The sequence below is a fragment of the Sebastes umbrosus genome, chromosome 19 (genome assembly GCF_015220745.1).
Source record: "Sebastes umbrosus isolate fSebUmb1 chromosome 19, fSebUmb1.pri, whole genome shotgun sequence".
Lineage (NCBI taxonomy): Eukaryota > Metazoa > Chordata > Actinopteri > Perciformes > Sebastidae > Sebastes > Sebastes umbrosus.
In genome coordinates, this window is record NC_051287.1 from 3,763,973 (window position 1) to 3,782,194 (window position 18,222).

General features: G+C 37.2%; 1 protein-coding gene across 5 annotated transcripts in view; it reads right to left on the bottom strand.

Annotated features, from left to right (window-relative positions):
* Positions 1-15,592: 15,592 nt before the first annotated feature.
* Positions 15,593-18,222, bottom strand: part of lhx5 (LIM homeobox 5) — a 79,262-nt gene continuing 76,632 nt past the window's right edge. For all 5 annotated transcript variants that reach the window (XM_037753651.1, XM_037753648.1, XM_037753649.1 and 2 more), the window contains one exon: positions 15,593-17,393. In XM_037753651.1, coding sequence (XP_037609579.1) covers positions 17,044-17,393 — 350 coding nt within the window. In that variant the 3' untranslated portion in view covers positions 15,593-17,043. The remainder of the gene's footprint in view (positions 17,394-18,222) is intronic.

The window sequence follows — 18,222 nt, forward strand, 5'->3', positions numbered from 1 at the left end:
TATGGGCAAGTGTGTATCTCTGTTTTGGCTTATATGTGTTTTATCTATTTATTATTGAGCCTGTCAAAGACAAATTTCTGTTACTTGTGACAGACAAAGTTTTTCTTATCTTATCTTATCTTATCTTATCTCGAACTTGAGCCAATCGCAACGCTCGACTGCAGCTCCGGTTACACTGCGCATGTGTTAAACCACCAACCTCAGTCTCTTTCAATAGGCCTTGACCCTTACTAAGTGGTTGTGTTGCTTAAACATTACGTCCTGTGAAAATGGAAGTTCATTTTGAAAGGACACTATGCATATAACAAACGTATTTTGACACACCGTGTGACCGTTTTGATTACCTCAAAAGTAACGCAAGACGCATACCTCGTGTGTCAGCCTCCGATGTGACGGTATCTGACAAGTTGGGAGTGAGAACGTGTTGTTCAGACAGAGGGTGAATACAGGTATATTCAGACAGACAGTATGAGAAAAAGAATGTGTTTTTTTAACATTAAAGCATGTAAACATGTTCTAGCAGTAACCCAAAATACAAGTATGAACCTGAAAATGAGCCTGATGTCTCCTTTAAGACGTTTTTCAGCACACATTTGATGGTTCCACTTTGTGAAATGTGGGAATTTATTGCTTTTTTGTCCTAAAAATTGTAAGAAATTGATTCCTTTTGTATTTTGAACTGTTGGTGAAACAAAAAAAAGACATTTAATATCATCATTTTGGGTTTTAAGCAATTGTTAAGGGCATTTTTGTAAGTTTTCTGTTGTTTTATAAACCAAACGATTAATCAGTAATGGAAATAATCATTAGCAAAACTGTTTATTGCAACATGGCGTTATAGAGATTCTGTTTCCTTCTTACTGACATTCAGTCTTTCTTCAGTCAGGTTCAGAGGTTAAAGTATATTTTGAGCTTTTTAAAAGGCATTTTAAAAGCCAACATGAATCCAGCATTTCGCCTTAAAGGGTTAGTTTACCCAAATGTATCTCTTGTGGCGTTTGTTTAGTAGATGAGAGGTTATTCTCTGTCTGCTGCCAAAGGACTACAGACGTAATCCATCACTTTTTTCTTGTGCAACATAAATTAACTACACCTTACATTTTGTTGTGCAACCCAACCCTGTGTTGTAGGATGAACAATAGATGAATAATGTCGGTGTTACTCAGGATGATTCAGACAGCTCACTGTGAACACCTTTCTTGCTACAGAAGAAATAAACAGGAGGAAATAGTCATGAATTGTACATGTGTATTGTAAAGGAGAATGTGTTTGCTTTGGTATATGGAGGTATAAAAAGAAAGAGAAAGGATGGTCCAGGCTGTATTGAATGATTTGGGTGAAGGGGGGATGGGTGAAGGGACGACTGTCATCGGTGGCGTCAACATAATGCGGAAAAGCAAGTCAGAAAAACGGTAACATAGTCGTCATACATGGTCAAACTGCATTCTTTCTGCTAGAAAGCATGTTGTCTCACCACACAACATATCGTTTAAATACCAGAGTTTCCCAACCATCGCAACCCAATTCATATCTATCTTATTTATAAATCGTGAGAAGAGCAGATTTGTGCATAAAAGAACATCTTTACTGACATTTCCACATCACCTTATAATAGGTAAACCAGCCTTTTTCGAAGAGATATACGTGTTACGCATGTGTTATTGAAAACATATACACATCTTAAATTCTTTATAAATGAGACCAAATAAATGCTTTTAGGCGAAGTTAAGAGGCTCTCGTTTTTTTCCTCTCATCAGTAAAACAAACAGAGTATAATGCTAGCCTTTCATATTAGATTCAATGTTAAAAGTACAAACACAATGTGAACATTCAGGCTCCCTCATGTGGCACAAAGCTCTACTGCAGATATAAATGTTGAATAAAAGACAATGGAAGAAATTCTGCAAAAATATTTGGCGACCCTAATAAGATATCCTGCGACCCACTTGAGGGTCGCGACCCAGTCTTTGGGAATCACTGGTCTATTTTATATAGAGACTAGGCCTGTTAATGGATTAAAATATTTAATCGCACATTTTTTTATCTGTTTAAAATGCTTATCTTGGGAGAAGTTTAAAATCTTTTGCCATGACGAATCAACTTCCCCGTCTGTATTGTGAAGCTGTTTGCATCGAGAACTATTAGTACCAACAGTGACGGGAAATGGAAATGTGGTGAGACTTCCTTTTGAGGTTTTAACTTAAGTAAATTAAGGTCACAGTTTGACAATAAAAAGGCTGACAGTTAGCACTGAACAACATTCACTGAACAGGTTTTATCTCTTAGTGGTAGTCAATACTGACTGGTATCAAGTGTTAAGTACATACTGTATGTAGTACGTTCTCCTCAGGAATGTTACACAGCGTCTGTTTATGACCCTGAACCATAAATTAGGAGAATATCTGTCCAACCTGTAACTATTACCTTAAACACAACACAACAAAACTCGCTGCAGTTTAGTTACAGAACACGGGTCGCTGCTCACGAGGCCATGACGGGGCGTTTAGGTTTCAGTAAATTATTAATTTTAGTGGTTTGTGTGACTGAGCTACATGACCTGGCATGAGAACGTTACACCTGCTGTGTGCACCAGCAGGAGTGTCAGGTGTTTGACTGGAGTGAGATTTTCTGCTGATGTTTTGTTCTACAGCCGACCTGGAGAGCAACTTCTGTGAATTGATGTTTTTTTTTTTTTTACTTCTTTTTATTTGTACTTTTTCAATTAATTTATTTAAAAAAAAGATAAATTAAAAATTAAATAAAAAAAAAAATTATAAATTAAGAAATTAAAATATAATAATAATAATAATAATAATAATAATAATAATAGTAATAATAATAAATACAGAGAGTTGCAACTAACGATTTTTTTTAGATTACTTTAAAAAAAAATATAAATTAAAAATTTAAACATTTTAAAAAATTTAAATTAAAATTTAAAAATTATAAATTTAAAAAAAAATAAAATAATAATAATAATAATAATAAATACATAGAGTTGCAACTAACGAATTTTTTAGACTTCTATTTATTGGTACTTTTTCAATTAATTACTTTAAAAAAATATAAATTACAAATTACAAAAGAAAAAAAAGAAAATTTAAAAAATTTAAAAATTTAAAACATTTAAAAATTTAAAAATTTAAAAAATTTAAAATAAAATAAAATAATAATAATAATAATAATAATAATAATAATAAAAATACATAGGGTTGCAACTAACGATCGTCAGCAAATTGACATAATTAGGAAATTTATGGAAAAAGACTTTGGGTGCCACCAAATGGTGAAATTAATGTATCCAGCCTGGGGATACATTAATAAAATAATCACGTAGATATCCCACACACATAGGGGCTTTAAATTTATTGTGAGATTAAAAATAATTTTTAAAGATTCTTATCCTGTGTCGCTGTGTTGATTATTAATTCATCTCTTTGTAGAGAGACTCACTATCGCCTCTCGAGGTTGTGGAGGCAATTTCTGTTAAACAAGACACGAGCCAAGGTCACAGCTTGTCTTTCAAGTAAATTTAATTCAAAGCATCTGCAGATGGACTCGCTGGCGCAGTCGACTGAGTGAAGTGAAACAAGTGAGCCCAGAGCACATGAAAAGTCGGGCTTTTATACACACTGATACATGCAGAGTCATGGAGATATAGTAAAGTGTACCTTAAGTTAATACAGAACAGCCTCTTCACAGACAACACAGCGTCACAATACATCTTATCAGGCTCGTCATGCCTTGTTCCCGGACATTGAGCGAGTACATCCGCAATTTGTTGTTTACAGAGGTTATCTGTGAGATGCCTTGAGACCTCTCCACAGGTATATGGTTAACTTTTATTGGTTTACTCCTCCGTCGGGGGTCTCAAAGTCTCTATTGCAGGTATGGAAATTTCCATCACAAGGTACAAGTGGTATTACAAGACGAGACGGGACGGTGGCTAGCTGATTCAATACGTTCACATCCCAACTCGTCACATACCGCCCCTTGTGTCACTTTAGGATTAGGCAACAAAACCACTTAGTTAGGTTAGTCCAGGGGTCAGCAACCTTTAGTATCAAAAGAGCCATTTTAGGTCAAAAAAAAAATCTCTCTGGAGCCGCAAAACATTTGAGCATTGTGATGAAGGTAACACGGTTTATAGTCTAAGTATATAGTTTATAAGTCTAATGCAGTGAGGGCCAAAGTGCAAATGTACTACGAAGTATTAGGGCCACATTGAGGGAAAAAAAATCTGATATTTCCAGAATAAAGTCATAATATTATGAGAATAAAGTCATAAAATAAGAGAATAAAGTCATAATTGTAATTGATTGTAATGTACGATGTTGTATTATGTGATTTTATGTATGATGTGCTATTCTGTATTTTTTTTAAATTTATTTTCTTTTTCTTAAAAGCCTAACCAGGGACAAGGTCTGCAAATCAGCTATGGCTAGAAGTCCTATAAACGTTGCATTGGTTGCACTTTAATTAATTGTAACAATGCCTATTAAAGTTAAGTGCAGTCTGCTGGCGAAACTGGAGTCTCAAATACAAAAACGTCTCTTTAACCAGCAGTACCAGAAATACCTCTGTTTGTTCCAAGGAAAAGGTCATGCAACTTGCTCAATTAGGCGTGTCTTATAATTGTCCACATGCCATGGAATCTCTACTTGATTGTAAAACGGAACTTTGTGTTTGTTTTCTTTGTTCAACACAATGAAGAGCATTTTTTGATCTTGCTGTTTGTTTCATGTCAGGGTGAAGTACAGTTGAGGTCAGGATTTTTGGCTGGTCCTTCCTCTCTACTCTCTTTTATTCATTTCAACATCAGATGTTTTTATAAAGCAGTTGAACGTCTATTCTACCCCAAGTGTTCGTATTCATTTCTGCACATACAGCAGATTCTCTCATTCTTCTCAGCTGACGGTGAATGACGAAGCACAACTTACAATAAAAGCATTTTAAACTATTGTTCCATGTGACTGTTAGAAAGTATGTCTCTCAGTTTAAATTTAAGCTGCTGAGGTTTTTGCACAGACGATTGTTGGTGAACAGGAAAAAGGTGAGTCACGCCAAAAGCCTCAAATAGCTCTGTGTGGCCCCTCGCTAACCACGTGTCTCACAAGTGTCGAGTTTCGATCTGAGCTGTCTGGTTCACTCTGGTTCGAGCTCTACAGTGATGCTAATGTTCATTGTGAAGAAGAACACACGGACAGCCACAGATAACATGACTCACACAAGCTGTGTGTCCTCTATAATTGTGTTTGCAGAGAATTGAAACTGATTTCGTTCTTTTGGTTTGACTCTTATCACACTGACATGACAGTAAACAACCCATACATAAATCTCTCATGTGAACAAAATTAGGGCTGTCAATCTATCTGTATTTAATACTCTTATCAACATGGGAGTGGGCATATATGCTGCTTTATGCAAATGTATGTATATATTTATTATTGGAAATCAATTAACAACACAAAACAATGACAGATATTGTCCAGAAACCCTCACAGGTACTGCATTTAGAATACAAAATATGCTCAAATCATAACACAGCTGTCAGTGTGTCAGTGTGCTGACTTGACTATGACTTGCCCCAAACTGCATGTGATTATCATAAATTGGGTATGTCTGTAAAGGGGAGACTCGTGGGTACCCATAGAACCCATTTACATTCACATATCTTGAGGTCAGAGGTCAAGGGACCCCTTTGAAAAAGGCCATGACAGTTTTTCCTCGCCAAAATTGAGTGTAAGTTTGGAGCGTTATTTATCCTCCTTCGCAACAAGTTAGTATGACATGCTTGGTGCCAATGGATTCCTCCCGCTACAGCCTCCGTAATATGGATTGCGTTAAAGAAATTAGAAAATATATTTTACTTTATTAACTACACAAAACTAAATTTCAGTGGTAGAACAACAGATTTGACCTCTTTCCTTCACTATGACTAGTTTAGCCTTCGTCATTCAGGATTTGCAATACTTGAGGTTCTGACTGTGCAAGTCTCCCGTCTGCGAGACAGAAAGACCACATTGTTCAACATTCTTTAAAATCTTGTCTAGAATGGAACCAAAGTTCAAAAATAATGTGAGAAACATTTATTGATGCAAGCTGCGGTTGGGACAGTCAAGGCCGTCACGTCAGTGTCATATAACGTGGGAGTATGAAGTTTACACAGCGGCACCTTTTCCCACATCGTTTGTGACAAAGAGAGAGATGTGAAGGCGTCACTATTTCTTGCAGAGAAGCATTTGAAGATTATTCTGTGACAAGGCCGGTGTAACCCCGGCAACAAAAGGGAGGAGGACACAAGGAAAGCAGGTAAGATGAAGGATGAAACTTAACTTGAGGTGATGGACAGGAGCAGGCTGACAGGTTGGTAACAGGTGGTCGGTCCGAACGGAGCCGAGGGGGGGCATGACAGGTGAGCAGGTCTGGAACAGGAACAGAATCCGGTTCAGGTTCAGGTGGCTGCAGAGGAAAGGCATAAACATCATGTGGCAGAGAATGAGAGGAAATGGTTCCAGGGCTGATGAGGGAAAGTGGGAACAGGTGAGCAGGTGAAGGTGGAAGAGTCTGAGGGCATCTGGTGGACGGATGGAGAATAACACAATATCACATACTTTTTCTTTTTACTTTTAGTTCTGCAGCTGCCCTTACAAAGTACGTACTGTAGCATGCAGTATGCATACTATTGGGAGATACTACTCCGTCATTACGCCTTAAAATTTGACCTCACCTCCCTTTGCCTCCTCTGCGCTGTGCAGAGGATTGTGGGTCAGAATAGCCAGAAAAGCATGCTGGCTTGCATACTGCAAAATGCAACCAGATGTGCAGTAGTAGGACATCCTGGTACTTTTGGTATACTGCATTTGACATACTATGTATTGGGACATCTTTTTTTTGGCATACTAAATAGTACGGTAGTATATGACTACTGGAACGCACAGCTGTTGACAACGGCCCCCGTTTCGACCGCAGGAACTTTCTCACGAAATAGGAACCTTTTGAGGAACTCATTGTGTTTCGAGTCTAAATTAAGTTCCGGGACCTTTTTCACCACGGGCGGGTAGTACTTTCTGAAAATACAGGAACTTTTGGGGTGGAGATTGCATGGATGATTTTGGCTGATTGGTCACACATTAATAATACTTTATTTGTTTTATTGTATTTCATGTTTTCTTTTATTACAGGTTAAGTTTATTATCAATAGTATGTTATATATATCATTATCACTATTTTACTTCAATACATATTTAAGTTGATGTATCATTATTATTATAGTTAGAACAATTTAGGAACATTTAATTAGAGTATATGTATGGCTCAATAAGGAAGCTGGTTATATGGAGAAGGGGTGGGATTAAATAAGTTTGTACTCCTTCTCACTCCTTTTCGAAAATATGTAAATCAATTTGACAATTTATTTTTCTTATGCTTTTCATTGTATGTAAATACTACTTCTTTCTGACTGTCTACTTGTTGGTATGATCATTCTTTATTTTTTATTTTATTTTGTATTCTACATGCTCGAATGTGTATCTGTACACTCATGTATTTTTCCTTTTCCTTTCTTTTAAATGTATCTTTTCATGTTGGAAATATTTATGTATCTAACATATCACAACTGCACGGTAAATTGAGCATCATTGTATTTTTCAATAAAACAAATCTTAACAAAAACCTCCGTTATCTGCCGACATGCTGACATGTAACAAGAGGTGAAATCTCTTCAGCAGAATTTTAAACAATGCAGTTGTATTTTTCTCCTAAATTATGGCTAATGAGTATATTATTAAGGATATTAAAAGATCAAACTTTGTGTTCTCTGATGGAGACAAAAAGCTGAAACCTATTTAATAACAAATAAAAGATCCCAGACTCCCCTCCCCAAAAAATTAAATTCTTTAGTTTGAGGCGCTCTTTCAAATGAGCCATTCATAATGTATTCATCATTTTATTTCTGGCCTTGATACCAAAATGTGTGAGTTCTTAATAAAGTATTTGGCTTCGCTGGATTTAAAAAAAAAGGCAGTTCACGTTTACTTGGATCTCTTCACTGCTGCTAAATAAAGATCTTGGCTCTCAGTAATGTTGTTGTCCTTGTTGTTGTTGTTACTGTACAGACTCAGATGGTGTGTGTGTGTGTGTGAGGTCAGCTCTGGTGTCAGAGTCTGTGCAGCGGTGGCGGTCTGAATCCACTTGGTGGCACTGTGGCTGTGCGTCAGTGAAACTCTGCTTTCTCTTTTGTCTCATTTCAGACAAAAAAACTGACACATTTCCTGGTTTCAGGTGAGCAACCTCGACTGTGTTGAGTCTGAAAAGGAAGGAAAGTGGTGAAAGATGAAAAGAAAGTCATGTTATAGCTGAATAGTTTGATTTAATAAAAGATTTTTTTTAAATAAATTGGGATAGATTCTACCTTTGACATGGATGTAGTCCTCAAAGGGACCAGATTCATCTTTTTTTTTACATCATTTAATATTGTTTTATTGTGTATCCTGAAATATTATAGACATATTTTGTCTATTATCTGCATTTCCTATGAAACAATCATGCAGATTAATTAATATTTATGTAAAAAATAATATAAAAAAACAACTCTCTGTACATGACAAATAATTTTTTATCCTGTTGATATGTTTTAATATGTACACATGTGTGTACGTGCATGCACATACTCATCTGTAGCCTGTAAATACTGTATATGAACAGATGCATGTGTATTAATATTCTAACTACTTTCCATTTATTTACTGGACAGTGTAGCTTGTACGCATGTTTAGGTGTAGTGAGGTCATTCCTCTAATCTGTTTATTTTGTGGCTGTTTATCTATTTATTTTTTGCAATTTAAAGGTTCAGTGTTCAGCATTTAGGGGCAGAAATGGAATATAATATTAATAAGTATGTTTTCTTTAGTGTATAATCACCTGAAAATAAGAATCGTTGTGTTTTCATTACCTTATGTTACGTGTCCACATGGGCGTTTTTTATCGTGAGGGATCGCCTCGCTTCCCAGCATTGGACACTTGATGGGCTGCACTAGATACTCGGCATCTAATTGGATGAATGCTTTCCCTCGTGGACTCCCAGCTTTCAAACCGGAACCAACATGACGGCTCGTTTGGAAACTTTCTTCTCTTATAACCCCGAAATAGTTCACCAAAATGTGTTTCTGAAATATTTTATGCGAGAAATAAGCTGCTGAATCTGTTTTTATTTCAGTTTGACAACGGTTAGTTTAAAAGTTTCTCGGAAGTTTCCAGAGGCGATGAGTCGCGCCGGACGCCCCTGATTTGCATAAGGTAGCCTAAACCGCAACTTTATGCAAATGAGGAGCGGCAGACATGACGCTCCATCTCTCGAGTCGCATCGCCACGCTACCAGAACAGCTGCTTACGTAGACGATGAATGGGAAGCGTGGAAAGGACGGAGGCTGTGGACTCGCACCATTACAATGAGCCGTTTTTATCTAAATAGGGAGCATGTCCTCTTTCCGGAGTCCACCATGTTGCATCGTCATGTTGCATGTTGCATCGCCATGTTTCTATAGTAGCCCAGAGCGGACAAACCAAACTCTGGCTCTAGAGAGGGACATTTACGTTTTCATGTTTTCACGTCGGCCACCGTAGTTCTCCTCCACGCTCGGCACACAAAGTTTCAGTTGGCAATCTGCAACCTCACCGCTAAATGCCGCCAAATCCTACACACTGCACCTTTAAGAAAGCCAATTCAAATTTCCATATGCAATAAATGATGCATCTCTTTGCTCAGCATCATTAAAACCTGAACATTTGTGTCCCCTCGCTGAAGTGAAACCCTATTTTTTGCTGGAACAGCCATGACTTAATGTGTCCTAAAGGTGCCCACCTGGGTGCATAAACACTCCCCCCTGACAGCCCGGCTATGCATGGCTTACTCCTCCTCTGTTCATTTTATAGTGTGCATGTATCACTTTATGGCATCCATCTATCTAGTAAACCTTGAAAAGGCTGTTGAGGCTGCGGATAAATCTGAGGGTGACACTCTGACAGCCCCTGATCTGCCTGTCCATGTTGCCTGAAATCTCTCTCGGCGATCGTAACTTTGCTCTCTCACGCGTTCTGACATATTCCTCGCTGAGGCAGAGCTCTGTGTTTGTGTGTGTGTGTATATATATATATATATGTGTGTGTGCTATCAGATAAACCAGCTCAGCTCTAATGTCACCTGTCAGGGTGCAGCTGACAGAGAAATACACCAAAATATTGCAGCTCAGAATGAGAGTTTTAATGCTGTGATCTGTAAGTGAGTGCATGTGTTGTGGCTGAGCCTGGCATATAGATATGTTTGAGTGTGTAAAGGAGTATGTGAGTGTAATTAATGATGTGTTCCTCCTCTTCATAGGGTAATAGGATTTCCCCACCCCAGGCGGTAAAGAGAGTGGGAGGGGGAGAAAACGGCTCTGCACGTATGTATGATGTGTGAGAGAGTGTGTGTTTGCAGAGTTAGTGAATGGGAGCCCCATGTAGTGATGCCAATAGAGGGCCTATGTGTGTGTGTGTGTGTGTGTGTGTGCGTGTGTGTGTGTGTGTGTGTTAGGGGGGGGAGGGGGAACAAGCGAGTGATTTATAACAGCTACTCCAGGTCTCTCCTCTCTCCCACAGCAGCACAGCAAACACATCCATTACAAAAAGTACTGATGTTAATGGGATTGTTGTGTGTGTTGTGTGTGTTGTGTGTGCGTATGTGCATGCTCACGTGTGTGTGTGTGTGTGTGTGCGTGCATGATACAGAGGCTGCACAAGTGTGAGTTGTGCACCTTTATATGTGTGTGTGTGTGTGTGTGAGAGAGAGTGATAACCAGATGCTACTGGGTGAAAGGAAGGTGAAGGTTACTGAGGGTGTTTCGTGGAGGTTTACTGGTGTTCAAGTCCCAGCACAAGTTTCCGTGTGTGTGTGTGTGTGTGTGTGTGTCGCTCGCTCGGCTGGAGAAACGCAGCTGAGGAGATGGAGAAATAAAAACTGGAATTGGAGGAAAATACTCTAGAGGGTAAACAGAGGGAGAAATAAATAAAGAGGATGTAGAGCTTCTTGGTAATGGACTGCTGGATGCTGAGGACCACACCCGCCTCAGTGTGTGTGTCTGAATATATATATATATATACACACACACACACACATATATATAGTGTCTGCCTGTCTCCTCTCACATTACCCTTTACATTAAAACCAGTCAGGGGGAAAATTACTGCAGACCTGGGCCACCGTCTGCCCACCTGGCCCCACAGCGAGAGGAGGGGACGTGGAGCCAGAGGAGGGGATAAAGAGGAGGATAAGGGGGATGAGGAGGTGGGGGGGTCAGAGGGACCCGGTGAGGGACGGGGCTGCCCAAAGGCACTGGTCTCAAGTCAGTTTCAAGCAGCCTGCGGGCGTCAGAAAAAGCCCTGATTCCTCTTCTGTTAGCAGCGTTAACGGGGAAGAACAGAGGGGGGTTATTTGTGCTGATGCTAGATGGATTAAAGCTGCTCTAATCAATATTTTATATTAACAGTGGATCACATGACTGTGTGTAATGTGAAAGAGGTGACTCCTAAGTGACGAACACACAGAGAATTATCTTTCCCTCGTTTCTACAGTGAGTGTTTCAGAACTTTTAAGCTGCGTTTTACACCAAGCAGTCCAGTTCAGTTCGTTATTTTTTGTGTTTACATTATAGCAAAAGTTGTGGATGGTACCAATAGAACCTCTTCATTCTTGGTACCACCACGGTCGAGGTTCCTAAGCGAGCTGAGCCGATACTAGAAGGTGGAGTTGCAGACCCCACAGGCCGCTCACGGGACATCCTGCACAAACCCACCAAGCTACCATCAATAGTCTGACATGCAGATCGTCTGTTTGGTTACCGTTGGAATTATTCAGCGAGGGTTCCATCGAAGTTGATGTCATATCAGTGAAATTCATCTTTAATTTTGTTTATTGTGCATTTTGGCAAATTAATTAAACTCTAAATATGAGTGTAGGGAGGTGGAGAGAGAGTCTGTAACCAGAACTGTTCAAATTACACTAATGGATGCTGAAAAAGGCAACCAGATGAAAGTGAGAACAGAAAGAAACTGAAATGATTTAAAAGGTGCTGGATTATTTACACAATATTATCATATGTAAATTATTAGATATCATTAGTTTAATTTTTTTAAATCTCACGGTTATTATCAATACCGGTATATCGTGACACCGCTAGTCCCAGCATCGAAATGTTGAAATTAAAATAACTTACTATTTATTTTATATTCTATGAGCTCATTATATGTTTTGTTTTTAAAACCCTAATCTGCAAAATAAGATATAAGTAAGTAACTATAGCTGTCAAACATCAAATCAGACAACTCTCTAGTTTTAAATCACAGTTGAAGTCATGGCTGAAACATCATGTGACCAATTAACCAAAAAGTCCTCAATATTAAGTATTTTATCTAATTTCTTGTAAGATGCAATGTTTTTAAATGGAAAGTGTTTTTAGTTTTGTATGATGTAATGTTTATTCTCAGTACACCTGTCTGAATTTTAACACTTGAGGCCAAAATAACTCGTCTATGGATTTTCCTGCCCAGGAGCTGCTGAAATTTAACTATCCAGCTAACTCAGGGACAGTCGATGTCTGTCTACTGTCCCTGTTATGATAAATAAATAAATAAATGATTAGATTAGGGACAGCAAATGTCTGTCCACTGTCCCTGTTAAATAAACAAATAAACAAATAAAATAAATAAACAAATAAATCAGGGACAGTCGATGTCTGTCCACTGTCTCTGTTATATAAACAAATAAATAAATAAAATAAATAAATAAACAAATCAGAGACGGTCAATGTCTCTCCACTGTACCTGTTAAATAAACAAATAAATGTAATAATATAAATAAACAAATAAATCAAGGACAGTCAATGCCTGTCAACTGTCCCTGTTAAATAAACAAATAAATAAATAAATAAATATAATAACATAAATAAACAAATAAATCAGGGACAGTCAATGACTGTCCACTGTCCCTGTTAAATAAACAAATAAATAAATAAATATAATAATAATATAAATTAACAAATAAATCAAGGACAGTCAATGTCCATCTACTTTCCCTATTAAATAAATAAATAAATAAATATAACATAAATAAACAAATAAATCAGGGACAGTCAATGTCTGTCCACTATCCCTGTTAAATAAATAAATAAATAAATATAATTATATAAATAAACAAATAAATCAAGGACAGTCAATGCCTGTCCATTGTCCCTGTTAAATAAACAAATAAATAAATAAATATAATAATAATATAAATTAACAAATAAATCAAGGACAGTCAATGTACGTCTACTGTGCCTATTAAATAAATAAATAAATAAATATAATAATATAAATAAACAAATAAATCAAGGACAGTCAATGACTGTCCACTGTCCCTGTTAAATAAACAAATAAATATAATAATAATATAAATTAACAAATAAATCAAGGACAGTCAATGTCCGTCTACTTTCCCTATTAAATAAATAAATAAATAAATATAATAACATAAATAAACAAATAAATCAAGGACAGTCAATGTCCGTCTACTTTCCCTATTAAATAAATAAATAAATAAATATAATAACATAAATAAACAAATAAATCAGGGACAGTCAATGTCTGTCCACTATCCCTGTTAAATAAATAAATAAATATAATAATAATATAAATTAACAAATAAATCAAGGACAGTCAATGTCCATCTACTTTCCCTATTAAATAAATAAATAAATAAATATAACATAAATAAACAAATAAATCAGGGACAGTCAATGTCTGTCCACTATCCCTGTTAAATAAATAAATAAATAAATATAATTATATAAATAAACAAATAAATCAAGGACAGTCAATGCCTGTCCATTGTCCCTGTTAAATAAACAAATAAATAAATAAATATAATAATAATATAAATTAACAAATAAATCAAGGACAGTCAATGTACGTCTACTGTGCCTATTAAATAAATAAATAAATAAATATAATAATATAAATAAACAAATAAATCAAGGACAGTCAATGACTGTCCACTGTCCCTGTTAAATAAACAAATAAATAAATAAATATAATAATAATATAAATTAACAAATAAATCAAGGACAGTCAATGTCCGTCTACTTTCCCTATTAAATAAATAAATAAATAAATATAATAACATAAATAAACAAATAAATCAAGGACAGTCAATGTCCGTCTACTTTCCCTATTAAATAAATAAATAAATAAATATAATAACATAAATAAACAAATAAATCAGGGACAGTCAATGTCTGTCCACTATCCCTGTTAAATAAATAAATAAATAAATATAATTATATAAATAAACAAATAAATCAAGGACAGTCAATGCCTGTCCATTGTCCCTGTTAAATAAACAAATAAATAAATAAATAAATATAATAATAATATAAATTAACAAATAAATCAAGGACAGTCAATGTACGTCTACTGTGCCTATTAAATAAATAAATAAATAAATATAATAATATAAATAAACAAATAAATCAAGGACAGTCAATGACTGTCCACTGTCCCTGTTAAATAAACAAATAAATAAATAAATATAATAATAATATAAATTAACAAATAAATCAAGGACAGTCAATGTCCGTCTACTTTCCCTATTAAATAAATAAATATAATAACATAAATAAACAAATAAATCAAGGACAGTCAATGTCCGTCTACTTTCCCTATTAAATAAATAAATAAATAAATATAATAACATAAATAAACAAATAAATCAGGGACAGTCAATGACTGTCCACTGTCCCTGTTAAATAAACAAATAAAATAAATAAATAAACAAATTAGAGACAGTCAATGTCTGTTCACTATTCCTGTTAAATAAACAAATAAATAAATAAATAAATATAACAATATAAACAAAGAGATAAATCAGAGACAATCAATGCCTGTCCGCTGTCATGTAAATAAATAAATATGTATAATAATAATATAAATAATGAAATATATCAGGGACAGTCAATGTCTGTCCACTGTCCTGTTAAATAAACAAATAAATAAAATAAATTAACAAATAAATCAGGGACAGTCAATGCCTGTCAACTGTCCCAACAAACAAATAAATGAATTAAATAAATAAACCTAGAGGTGTAGAAAGTGCCGTATATTTCCTCTAAAATGTATTGAAGTGAAAGTATAAAGTAGTATAGAATGGAAATTTTAGGTAAATATTCTACATTGTACTTATTATACTATTAAATGTAATTTAAGTAACTTCCCGCCACTACAAACTGAAGAAAGTGAAAGGTCGACTGCGTGATGATGCTTAAGAAGAAAGTCAGTTCTTCAAGTTGTAAGAGAAGGTTTTATTACCAGTGCTATTTACATAGAAATAATACAGCCTTCACCCCTTCCCTCCCCCCACCTTAAATGCACACACACACACGCACGCACATGAGCTCGCATACGCACACCCTCAAGCATTCACACACTCACACACACACACACACTCACTTTTGTATCCAAGAATATCTCAATACATCAGAAATCAGACACATTCTCTCCAGATCGTACACAATGTCCAAAGGAAATTATGTCAAAACGAATATTTCAAGTAACTCATCGCGGCGGACAAAACAGCAGAACAAGTGTTGGATGTGTTTTTTTGTTTAAGACGTATTGTGTGTGATGATTAATTTTTAAAATGAGGAGTTATGGGAGGTTTTTGTATTGAATAATATCACTTGGTTTGTAAAGTCTCCTTTCAGAAAGCTGTATTATAAGGAGAGGTGAACATATTGTTTCTTTTAATGTAGCTCCACAAAGGCTGACTTTTCAAACCGGAGCCCCCGATGACACTTGGCCCTGAAACTGCAGAATTATCTATTGTCGTTATTTAGAGAAAAAAAACACAACAAGAATTTGTCCTCTGCAGCACACAAAGATGTTCACATACACACAGCCGGACGCTGCTGCTGCTTTCAGCTGATTATTATTTCTTTTTAAGGCCACTAGATGGCAATGAGTGCTTCAGAGCCGACAGAGGTAATGTCACAGATGTTGTCTGCCCCCTCTTTTGTTTTCTCTCTTTAGAGGAAGGAGACCTCAGCTGTTGAAGTAGATTCTCCATTATGGGTTCAATGTTCTTTTGAAAATCATTTCCATTAAAACATGTTTTTTAAAAGGGACAGTAACAAAGGGAAGGTCAGGTGAAGCAGTCTGCAGAGCAGAACTATCAGGGCCGGCTGGATGGGTGTGAGACGTGTGTGTGTGTGTGTGTGTGTGTGCTTGAGTGAGTACAAGTGCCTGTATAATTGTGTCCGTGTTTTGAATAATGGTATAGACATCCTTCTTTTGAGCTATGATCAAGAACGCTTTTTGTGCATTAAGGGACTTAAAGCTGGGATGTGTGCTGGAGAAAGTCAATGTGTCAGTGTGTGTAGAGTTTCTATCAAGAAGCAGCCTTTGATTCGACATATTGTCTTACTTAGAGGAGGATGTTTAAAGCATCGTATCGTGTCTCGATTGCCACATACGTGTCCGTATATGAACATTAAAGCGTGTGTTAAAACCGGGTCCTTTTGTCTCTTTAATATTGAGGAATGAACAGTGAAAAAAAATAATAATAATATTGCTTTGAAGCAAAAAATGTGGTGAGAAATGAAGAGAACTGAAGATGTCCCCTTTGGCATTTCTCTCTAGTTATTAGAAGATATACCTTCGTTAACATCAAGGGGAAGGCGAGAAGCATTTTTGCTGGGTGGAATCGCAAATTATTTTTTTTTTATTTTTAAATAATTCCAGTAATCCAGGAAGGGATATGCTTTGGAGTCTACTGGGCAGCAAATATTACGTTTTCCAGCAGGCTGTCCCATTCTTGATTCTGTGAAAATCAGTCCGTGATTTTTAAAAAGTCCTCCATAAAAATTTGTATTTTTCACTCCACAATGTGTGTTTTTTTTTTTTTTATTATTCATCTCCTGAATTAAACGAGGGCTGACATTCAGCCCAGGAATGGTCCCCTGTGCTCGGTCCTTTTTACCAGGCTGTGGTTTCTCCCATCTCCGGGCCTTGGTGGGACATGGGAGCGCTGTAGCTGGAGTTACTAGCCAAGGAGAACGGAGGACTGGGTCCGCCCCCGTAAGCCTCCCCCGGGACCGGCTGCAGGGAGCTCGGTAAGCCCGGCTCCGGACTGGGGGTTTCCGCGTGGGAGATCATGTCCGTGAACCTTTGGTCGTCTGACGGGTGGTGGCCTGATCCCTCCATGGCTCCGGGTCCGGAGCCCAGGATGTAGGGGGACTCGGCCGGAGACTGAGCCTGCGAGGATGGAGGGCCATGGGGGAAGAAGTCGTAATTAGTTCCTGGTCCGTAATAGTCACCTTGGTACTCTGTGGAGGGACAGGAGAACACACGGAGGTTAGACTTTCTATCACTTTGAATATACAAAAATACATTATACTTGCCAACGCTCCAGATTTTCCCGGGAGACTCGTTTTTCATTCCCGGTTTCCTCCCGGGGTCACAATTCTCCCGTATTTCATCCAATTTATGTCAAATTTTCGTTATCTCAACCTGTTTCTGGCTCTGTACAGCTTGTATAAGTCCTACTGTTTCCACCTGGACGACAATAGAGCTACACCAAATGTCTTTTCCCCAGTGGAAGAGTTGCTCGCGACAACACGGTTTGTGCAGCGCCCGAAATTGAGCTTTGCTCGACGCAGCGAAAAGCCGCCATGTCCACAGCCTCCGTCCTTTCCATGCTGTCTTTGTAAGCAGCCGTGCAATGCATTCTGGTAGCGTGGCGGCGTGATTCAAGAGACAAGGCATCACGTCACCCGCTCCTCATTTGCATAAAGTTAAGGTTGAGGCTACTTTATGCAAATCAGGGGCGTCCGACGCAACTCGCCGCCTCTGGAAACTCCCGAAAAACGTTTAAACTAACCGTTGTCGATCCAAAATAAAGATTCAGCAGCTGCACGGCTTATTTTTCCGCATAAAATGTTTTCAGAAACACATTTCGGTGAACTATTTTCACATTATAAGAGAAGAAACGCCATGTTGGTTCCGGTTTGAAAGCTGGGAGCAGCAGTCCACGAGGGAAAGCGTTCGTCCAATCAGGTGCCTTGTGTCTAGTGGCAGCGCATAAAGTGTCCAATGCTCGGAAGTGAGGCGAGGCCTCGCAATAAAATACACCCCTGAGGACACGTACCATTAGAA